This window comes from Lynx rufus, unplaced genomic scaffold (genome assembly GCF_022079265.1).
Source record: "Lynx rufus isolate CCGP_SWC_20201006 ecotype Redwood Valley unplaced genomic scaffold, mLynRuf1.p SCAF_54, whole genome shotgun sequence".
In the NCBI taxonomy this organism is placed as follows: domain Eukaryota; kingdom Metazoa; phylum Chordata; class Mammalia; order Carnivora; family Felidae; genus Lynx; species Lynx rufus.
In genome coordinates this window covers 1026084-1036117 of record NW_025814872.1, presented here as the reverse complement: position 1 = coordinate 1036117, position 10034 = coordinate 1026084, and the positions used below count along the sequence as shown (strand labels likewise).

The window sequence follows — 10034 nt, the reverse complement described above, 5'->3', positions numbered from 1 at the left end:
CAGGGGAGGGGCAGAGAGAGAGGGAGACACAGAATGTGAGGCAGGTTCCAGGCTCTGAGCCGTCAGCACACAGCCCGACACAGAGCTTGAACCCACGGACCGTGAGATCGTGACCTGAGCCGAAGTCAGCCGCTCAGCCGACTGAGCCACCCAGGTGCTCCTACCCTCCCATCCTCTCATGCTGCTTTCATTTGGTCATGACTTCCTGCAAAATTTCTTCATATTTGTCCTTAACAGTTTTCAACAAGCGTCACCCTGGTGTATGTCCGTGCGCCCAGCCCCCTCCCGCCCCTGGAACATAAGCCCCGTGAAGGCGGGAACGCTGTGGCTTAGTCACCGCTGCACCCTCAGGGCTCAGGACACACCGTGGAAGCATCCGTCCTGCCGTCCTGCTGCCTAGAAACGGCCCCAACTGGCCCCTCACTCTGCCGTCTCCTCCCTGGCCCTGTTCCCGGCCACCCCCTGAACTAGCGGCTGCAGCGTGCACAGTGCGCGGCACTGCAACAGACCAGGGCGTTCTGAGCTCCTTACAAAGATCCACCCGGCTCATCCTTCTAACCACCCCCTGATAACCATCCTTACCCCGATTTCACGCATGGGGAGACTGAGGCACATGATCAGCTCTGCCACCCTGCGTCGCCTGCTGTCCTGAGACGCTTCAGACCTACAACTGTGTGTGTGCTCGAGAGACAGAGGGAGAGGGTGGAGGAGGGAGGGAGCGAGAGAGAAGCTGGAGGCCCCTGAATTACCAGACCTAAATAAAGGAGAGAGAGGGGCCGTTGGGGGCGACCGAGGACCAGCCGGGTCTGAGCCAGCGCTCCTCAACAGGGGCAGCTGTGACCCCAGGGGACCGCTTGGCACTGCCTGGAGGCATCTTATGTCCTCACCATGCGGAGAATGCGAACTCTCCTGGCACCCAGTGGCACACAGGTTGGGCCCAACGTGAGCGGTGTCAGGCTGAGAAGTCCTGACCACCTGGGTCCACCTGCCTGCTCTGTAAACTCAAGTTCTCAATTCCAATCTCTCTCTCTCTCTCTCTCTCTCTCTCTCCCCACCCACACCTCTTCCTCTCACCTTCCCCATCTCCCCCCCAACTCCTCCCATCCCGCCCACCCCACATCTGTGTCCATTGCCTCCCCCATCCGCACTGACCCACCACAACCTCCTCCCCCCGCTCTCCACGCCCCCATATCACCCCCCCGCCCTCTTACGCTCCCCCTGCCGTCGCTCGCTCGCTCCTCTCCCCGGTTTCTTCTCCCCACATCACATCTTTCCTCTGGTTTTTGCCCATCCTTTACTTCTGTGCGCCCGTCTGACATCTCCGCGGACCTTCCCGATCCCCCCCACCCCCCCATCGCTCGCTTTGACCCTACCGGCGTCTGCCCATTATCACGGCCATTCTCCTGCGGCGCGTCCGGGGCGTATTTCCGTTCCGCCCCCCCCCCCAAACACCCCCGCGTCCACTGCCCTGGGGGGCTGCTAACTCGGCGCGCGGGCATCTCCCTCTCCACGCACCCTTTCTGTCCCCTGCGGCATAATTCTCGCCATTCTTCTGCCTTCCTCCTCGCGTCCGGCCACCCACCCCCACATGTCTGCACCTCTGGCCATCTCTCTCTCGCCCCCCGCTGCAGCCTCGGTTCTCCCCCCGGCCTGGCAGCCCGGTCCGACCTCCTGCGCGCCCCATGCCGTCCCTCCTGCTGCTCGGGACCCTCCTGCTCCTGGCCTCGACCGCCCGCCAGGCCGGGGCGCGCCCGTCCAACACCACAAGCGCCGAGCCCCCGGGCCCGCTGCCCGCCCTGCTGGCGCACCTGCGGCGCCTGACCGGGGCGCTGACGGGCGGCGGGGGCGCTGCGGGCCCGGGCGCCAACGGCACCAGGACCAGCACGGCGAGCGGGACCGGCGCGGCGGCGCGGGCGCCCCCTCCGGCCGAGCTCTGCCACGGCTACTACGATGTCATGGGACAGTACGACGCCACCTTCAACTGCAGCACCGGCTCCTACCGCTTCTGCTGCGGCACCTGCCATTACCGCTTCTGCTGCGAGCACCGCCACATGCGCCTGGCACAGGCGTCCTGCTCCAACTACGACACGCCGCGCTGGGCCACCACGCCGCCGCCGCTGGCCGGGGGCGTCGGGGGTGCCGGGGGTGCGGGCGGGGGGCCCGGGCCCGGCCAGGCCGGGTGGCTGGAAGGGGGCCGGGCGGGGGGCGCAGGGGGGGCGCGGGGGCGAGGGCCCCGGGGGCAGCACGGCCTACGTGGTGTGCGGGGTCATCAGCTTCGCCCTGGCCGTGGGCGTCGGCGCCAAAGTGGCCTTCAGCAAGGCGTCCCGTGCGCCCAGGGCGCACCGGGAGATCAACGTGCCCAGGTGTGTGAGCGCTGGGACCCTAGGGCAGGGCGCCTGGGGGCGGGGCCTGGGCTATCAGGGGTGGAGCCATCTGGAGAGGGCAGGGCTACAGGGAACCAGGCTTGCTCAGAGATGCGGGAGGCAGCCACCGCGAGCGCGGGAGCAGACCCCCAGGGAGACCGAAGGGGTCCCAAGAATAGGGGCGACAGAACCGGCCCGGCTGCTGAGTGACGGGAGAGGCTCAGGCCTTTATCCATCCAACAAAGTATTTGTTGGGCACCGTCTGTGTGTGGGTCAGAAGCTGGGCATACAGCTGTGGACCAAACCAGGTCCCTGCCCTGCTGGGTGAACTGGCTTTCAATCCCAGGTCAGACTGTAGTGAGGATTAACTGAGTTGATTCATGTCAAGTCTGGGCGCATAGTAAGCCCTCCGTAAACGCTGGCTGCCGTTATCATTAAATGTGAGTGGTGGGGAGGGTGAGCAAGTCGAACGGGTATTTGTGGGAAGGGTATTCCAGGCTGAGGGAACAGCACGTATAAACGTCCTGATAGAACTTGCGGGACAGCGACGGAGCCTCTGAGCCTGCGGGGCAGTGGGCGGAAGCAGGTTTATTCTAAGAGTGATGGGGGGGGGTCTGGAGGGCGAGGAGCTCAGGCACGAAGCCATCTGATGGTTCCAGAGGAGTCTTTGGGGACAGCAGGGGACCAGGGTGGAAGCGGGAGGCCCCTTAGGACACTAGCAATGAGAGGAGGCACTGGGGGCAGCACAGGCGGCAAGTGGTCCGCTAGGGATTTACTTTGGAAGTCCAAGATGGCTGAGGGGCATGAAAAGAAAGAGAAGCTCCAGGAGCCAGGGGCGAGTCTCAGGGTTTCGGTCCGCACACCCGGACGGAAGAGGCACACTTTACCGCCAAGGGAAGGCTGTTAAAGGAACAGGAGGGAGGCCCCAGGTTCAGGGTGGGGTGGGGGCCCAGGGAGGACGGTGTGGGAAGGACCACAGAAGGGGCTGGGTCCCCACGAATCGGGGAAGGGGCGCTTCAAGCAAGAAATGTGGTCGGAGGAACCTTGGGGCGGGCGGTGCTCAGATGGACATTAGCGATGGGCGTGGCCAAAGACGAGGAGCTCCGCCGAGCTGACCGACTCCCCCAAAGGGGAGAGCAGGGAGGGAAAAGAAGGCTGGGGCCTCCCTCTCCCTGCCCCCACCCCCGTCCCCAGGCCGCTGACCGGCTCTCTGCCACCTTTAGGGCTCTGGTGGACATTCTGAGGCATCAGGCTGGGCCTGGGACCCGCCCGGACCGGGCACGAAGCAGCTCCTTGACCCCGGGGGTCGGGGGCCCCGACAGCATGCCCCCGAGGACGCCCAAGACCCTCTACAACACCGTGAAGCCCTCCAATCTCGGTGAGTGGGACCTGGGAGCCGGGAATGCCGCTGCGGCCTCGGACCACGCCCATCTGCCCTGTAGCCCCGCCCTCCCCGGGTAGCCCCACCCCCGGCGCCCAGGCCCCGCCCGCGCCCCCAGCCCACCCTCCAGCCTCTTCCTGCTCTGAACCCGACCAGTTCCCGGCAAGGCTGGAGGGACCCTGCTGTGAATCAGGACCCCTCCTTGCCCTCCCGTGAACCCCCTGGGTGGGTGCCACGGACGCCACGGTGATTTCAATGTAGACATTCTCGGCCCCTGCACTTGAGAAAGCCAGTGTCAGAGCTCCTAACAGCCACACACACACAAGAAAGCACCTAACTATTGAATTAGAATGTCCTGAACACTGCCTGGGTTTGAACCCTGGCTCTGCCGCTGGCTACCTGGGACACACGATTTCACCTTTCTGGGCCTCACTTCCCCCGGCCATAAAACAAGCAGCGTCGCGGCGCTCAGCGCATAGGGTTACTGCAAAGCTCAAATGAACTAACGACGGAAGGCTTAGAGCAGTGCCTCGCACAGAAAAAAGGTCCATATAAATATGAGCTGTTCTCGTATTTTATGATGAGTTCACCAGGGAGAAGTCCAGGGAGCTGTAACAGGTTAAAAAGAGTCTCGTCTGGTTTGAGGAGGAGGAGGAGGAGGAGGAGGAAGACTTCCCCCAGGATACCGTTTGAGCAGTGGCCTGGAGGGTGAGGGGCCTACCTGGGCCGGGCAAGGTCTGAGCCTCTGAAGCATAGTCTGTGAGGCCAGGGAGAGGGTGGGCAGACACCTCAGGAAGGACCTGAGCACCGGGCTGAGCTGAGGAGCTCTGTCTTTGTCCCGATGGCCATGGGAGCCATGGAGGACTTTAGAACAGGGGAGCAACAAAGTCAGAAGTGAGTGGAAGAATTTTTCGGGAACTCATGTGAAGGGGGAGAGATGAGAGGAAGAAGGTGCAGGAGGAGGCTGGGTAGTAATGCAGGCTATACAGGACAAGGCCTGAGCTGGGGTCAGAAATGTAGGGGAAGGGATGGGTTTGAATCGTAATATAAGGAAGAGACATTTGAGGTGGATCTTGAGGGATGAGTAGTTCTTCAGGCAAAGAAGGGGAGGAAGGAATTCAAGTCAGAGAGAACAGCGTAATAGCATCTGCAAAGGCCCTGTGGCAGGACTGAGCTAGGCTCATTCAGGCAAGGCGTCAGCTAGGGCCGAGTAAGCCTCAAACACCATTCCCGGCTTAGATTTTGTCCTGTGGATGACAGTCAGCCGCGGGAAGAGACTCCAGCAGCATAGGGGCAGGGGCAGGTGTGGGTGTCGGCAGTACTACCAAGGCGGGGGGGGGGGGTGCTGATCTGGAAGATGGGCTGGCCAAATGGCCAGGAAGCCGATTTGATGATCCAGAAGGGTGAGGAAGGTCAGAGCAGAGATTCAGGAGATAGGAGGGATCAGAGCTGGGAACCCAGAGGACATGAGTGGAAATCCTCCCGTGAGACCAGGACAGCAGTGCCAGCTGGGAGTGGGTGATGGCAGTGACACCACTTCCCTTCTTGGTCCCCACAGATAATCTGCACCACAACTACCTGCACCTCAACGTCAACAGCCCCAAGCACCATGCCGCCACGATGGGTAGGGACTGGGGCTGGGTTGGGGGGAGGACAGAGGCTCCTTTCCTTCCCTGCCTGTATTAAGCCTGAGCTGGGTGCCCAGGATAGAGCAGGCGTGAGATCCTGTGAGCCCTGACCTCCCAGTCCAGCCAGGTGACCGAGCTAGCCTCAGTTTCCCAGTCTCATCTCTCTCCTGCCTGGGTTTGTGGGGAAATGTGTGGAGTGGACGGCCCCTCCAGCCTCCGGCCAGGCACACAGCAGGTGCTGAGCACGTGCCAGTTACCTCTCTTCCTGTGACATGACCTGCTTCCCCAGCATTGAGCCTGTCTCCTGAGGTCGGGGGAGCAAGTGTCCCTGAGGGGCCAGCATCCCTGGTTTCCACTCCCTAAGGGGCTGGGGGCTGGAACTGCTGGGTCAAAGGGAGAAGGGGCTGGGAGCCTGGACTCCTGGGCCTGAGGGAGGAGGGGCTGGACTGACCCCTGCCATGCCCCTCTGCCCCAGACTGGCGTGCCGCTCCGCCACCCAGCCCCTCCTTGCACTACTCCACGCTGTCCTGCTCTCGGTCCTTCCACAACCTCTCACATCTGCCCCCGTCCTACGAGGCCGCTGTGAAATCTGAACTCAACCGCTACTCCTCCCTCAAGAGACTGGGTGAGTCCCAGGAAGGGGAGGGGAAGGTGATGGGGTGGGGCCAGGACCTGGGTTTAGGAGTGTGGACAGTGGCCCCATAGGCCTCTGAAAGTGCTTTTTAAAAATGCATATCCGTGCCCCCCCTAAGATCTATTGTATTCATTAGGACTTGTATTTACAATTAACAGAAATACAACTTAAGCCAAAAACAAAAGGCAACTACATTGGCTTGATACGGGAAAGTCTATGAATCATGAGCTTCAGGTATGGCTGGATCCAGGGGTTCAAAAGCTATCTCCAGGATTCTACATCTCTTCTTTATCTTCAGACAGATTCTTGTTTAGTGGTAGCAAAGACTGACCTGAGAAATTTCAAGATGCTATTCTGCCAGCAGAAAAGGGTCTTTCCCAATGATCCCAGCATTCCCAGGTCTAGATCCCACTGGTCCAAATTGGGTCACACGCTCATCCCTGGACCAATCACTGTGATTCTGGACATTTCTGGGTCAGTGGCAAGAGCCTTCAAACATTTCATTATTTTTTTAAAAAATTTTTTAACGTTTATTCATTTTTGAGAGACAGAGCACAAGCAGGGGAGGGGCAGAGAGAGGCAGAGGCACAGACTCCAAAGCGGGCTCCAGGCTCCGAGCTATCAACACAGAGCCTGACACGGGGCCTGAACCCATGACCCACGAGATCATGACCTGAGCCAAAGTTAGACGTTCAACTGACTGAGTCACCCAAGCGCCCCACATTTTATTATTTTTTAAGTTTATTTATTTTTGAGAAAGAGAGTGGGGGAGGGGCAGAGAGGGAGAGACACAATCCCAAGCAGGCTCCGCACTGTTAGTGCAGAGCCCAATGTGGGCTCAAACCCACAAACCACGAGATCATGATGCCAGCCGAGATTAAGAGTCAGACGCTTAATTGACTGAGTCACTCAAGCACCCTAAGCCTTCAAACATTTTAAACTGAGAGCCAGGGGCGCCCGAGTGCCTCACTTGGTTAAGCATCTGACTTCAGCTCGGGTCATGATCTCACGGTTCCTGAGTTCAAGCCCTGAGTCTGGCTTTTGGATTCTCTGTCTCCCTCTCTCTCTGGCCCTCCACCACCCCCTCAAAAATAGACATTAAAAAAAAAAAAAAAAGATTTAAACTGAGAGCCACATTAAGAAATGCTTTTTATATCATGACCCCTGAGACACATATAATATGTATAATTTTTAGTTACAGCAAAACTTTGAAACTTGTTATGGACATTTTCAAACATGCCCAGCATTAGAAGAGATTGTAAAACGAATCCCCATGTTCCCATCGCTCAACTCAACCATGAGCAACATTTTGTTAATCTAGACTCCCTTCAGCCCACTTTTAGCGGATTATCTTAAAACAAACCCCAGGTACTGTCACTGCATCCATCAATATTTCAATAACACAAACGTAACTGAAATAAAAATTTTAGGAACTGGTTGCTTACCCTTATTCCCCTAGTATACCGATGCCTCTTTTTAAATAACTTTTTTAAATGTTTATTTATTTTTTTAAAGTAATCTCTACACCCAGTGTGGGGCTCCAATGCACAACCCTGAGACCAAGTGTCGGATGTTTCACTGACTGAGCCAGCCAGGCGTCCCTGGGTGGATGCTTTCTGAAAATTTTCTATTCTAGTTAATTTTAAAATGCCATTCAGCCTCTACAAAACTGACTTCATAACCCACGAATAGGTCACATCTCCAAATTTGGGGAGGGGGGTGCGGGGGGAAGGAAACTCCCCCCCATCTACTGGCCCACCATCTGTGTGGGGCCTAGGAATGTGCGTTTGGTCACACAGCTGGCCTGATGGTTTTGGCCGACTAAAATTTGAGACTCACTTGGGCGCCTGGGTGGCTTAGTCGGTTGCGCGCCGACTTCGACTCAGGTCACGATCTCGCGGTCCGCGAGTTCGAGCCCCGCGTCGGGCTCTGTGCTGACAGCTCAGCGCCTGGAGCCTGCTTCAGATCTGTGTCTCCCTTTCTGCCCCTCTCCAGCTTGCACTCTGTCTCTCTCTCTCTCTTTCAGAAACGAATAAATGTTAAAAAAAATTTTTTTTTTATTAAAAAAAATTTTTTTTATTTAAATAAGATCCCCCCACCTATGTCACCTATGTCACCTACCTGTGCCCAGGCTAATAATGACCAGGGCATTCTGGTGATCCCTGGGGTCCTCATGGGTGTGGGATGTACGGAAGCCAGGGCGGCGGGGGCACGTTCTGGACTGGTTGGGGACTTACCTGTATGGCCTTTCCCCCTCTTCCCCCAGCCGAGAAGGATCTGGATGAGGCCTACCTGAAGCGCCGGCACCTGGGGGAGATGCCCCGCGGGACGCTGCCCCTGCACACTCTTCGGCGACCTGGCACGGGGGGCGGCTACCGCATGGACGCCTGGGGCGGCCCCGAGGAGCTGGGCCTGGCGCCCGCGCCCAACCCGCGGCGCGTCATGTCCCAGGAGCACCTGCTGGGCGACGCGGGCCGCGCGCGCTACGAATTCACCCTGCCGCGCGCGCGCCTGGTGTCGCAGGAGCACCTGCTCCTCTCGTCGCCCGAGGCCCTGCGCCAGAGCCGGGAGCACCTGCTGTCGCCCCCGCGCAGCCCCGCGCTGCCCCCCGAGCCCGCCGCCCGCGCGGGTCTGGCCGCGTCCCATTCCACCTTGCTGCTGGGACCCGGGGGGCCCCCCACGCCGCTGCACGGGCTGCCCCCGCCGCCCGGCCTGCACCCGCACCACCACCACGGTCTGCACGGCTCGCCGCAGCCCGCCTGGCTGTCGGACGCCGGCGGGGGAGGGGGCACGCTGGCGCGCAGGCCGCCCTTCCAGCGCCAGGGCACGCTGGAGCAGTTGCAGTTCATCCCCGGCCACCACCTGCCGCAGCACTTGCGCACCGCCAGCAAGAACGAGGTGACCGTCTGAGGCCAGGCCCGGGGGCTTGGGGGCTGCGGCCTCGCGGGGGCCCCCGTCCCAGCCCGGATCCCTCAACACACTCCAGGGGCCTGGGACCCAGGATCGGCCTGTGGCCAGGGGGCTGCCTCCGAGGACACTGCTTTGGATGGAATCGTCCCCGGAGACAAAACCTCCTTCTGGGATGTCACGGTAGATAAGATCCCTCCTCCTATGTCACCGTCTGAGGCAAGGCCCCTTTCCCATGACGTTATCACAGAGGAAGAGCCCTGCCTTGAGCTCATCACTAGTGAAGACGTCTGTGTTCTGTGATGTCATCACAGGGACAAAGCCTCCTCCCCATTAATCCGTCACAGAAGAACAGGCCCGCTCCTGAATCAACGCTAGCGGCCATGTCTATGTTCCATGAAGTCATCACAGACTTTCTTCCTGGGAGGTCACAGCAGAGGCAACGCCTTACCCTATGACATCATCCCTAGAGACAAAGATTCCTTCCTGTGAATGTCATCGCAGAGACAAGTCTCACCCTTATGGTGTCATCTCTGGCACCAAAAGGCCTCTTCTGACATCATCGCCAGGAAAATATTTTCTTCCGGAGAAGATGCCTCTGTCTACGATGTTGTCGCTACAGACAAAGCCATCTTCCTGGGACACATCGCAAGCAAAATGCCTTGCCAACTGTGTCCTCGCTATCCATGGGACTGTCCACGACATCGTCACAGGGACTCTGCCTCCTTCCTGTGATGCCATCTCCAGAGAAGGTGCCTTGCCCTATGACATTATCAGAGGGACCGTGCCTCTTCCCGTGATGTCATCACCAGAGGTGACAACCTGCCCCTGGGGCACTCCAGGATGAGGCCCCTTCTGTGGTATCACCACTGGACTCTGCCTGCTCGGAGATGATGCGGTAAGACACCTGCACTGCTCCTGTCCTATCATGAGAAGGCAGGGCACGCCCAGAATCCATGACGACCCCCCAGGGTCACCAGAGAAAGGGCCCTGAGCTGAGACATCTGAGGGATGTTGCTGCTGCAGAGGCAACCCCACCCGGAGAGAATGGTCTGACTGTAGGTCGTTGGCAGCAGGCCCCCGCTGAGGTTCCGTCCCGGGATTGTGACGACATCACCACA

The 10034-nt window shown here is 59.3% G+C and overlaps 1 protein-coding gene across 1 annotated transcript; it reads left to right on the top strand.

The window, feature by feature from the left end:
* Positions 1–1682: 1682 nt before the first annotated feature.
* Positions 1683–8916, top strand: SHISA7 (shisa family member 7). The gene is given in 5 exon segments (XM_047100914.1): positions 1683–2210; positions 2212–2363; positions 3587–3741; positions 5848–5997; positions 8273–8916. Coding segments are annotated over 5 exon segments (1629 nt in total).
* The last annotated feature ends 1118 nt before the right edge of the window (positions 8917–10034 follow it).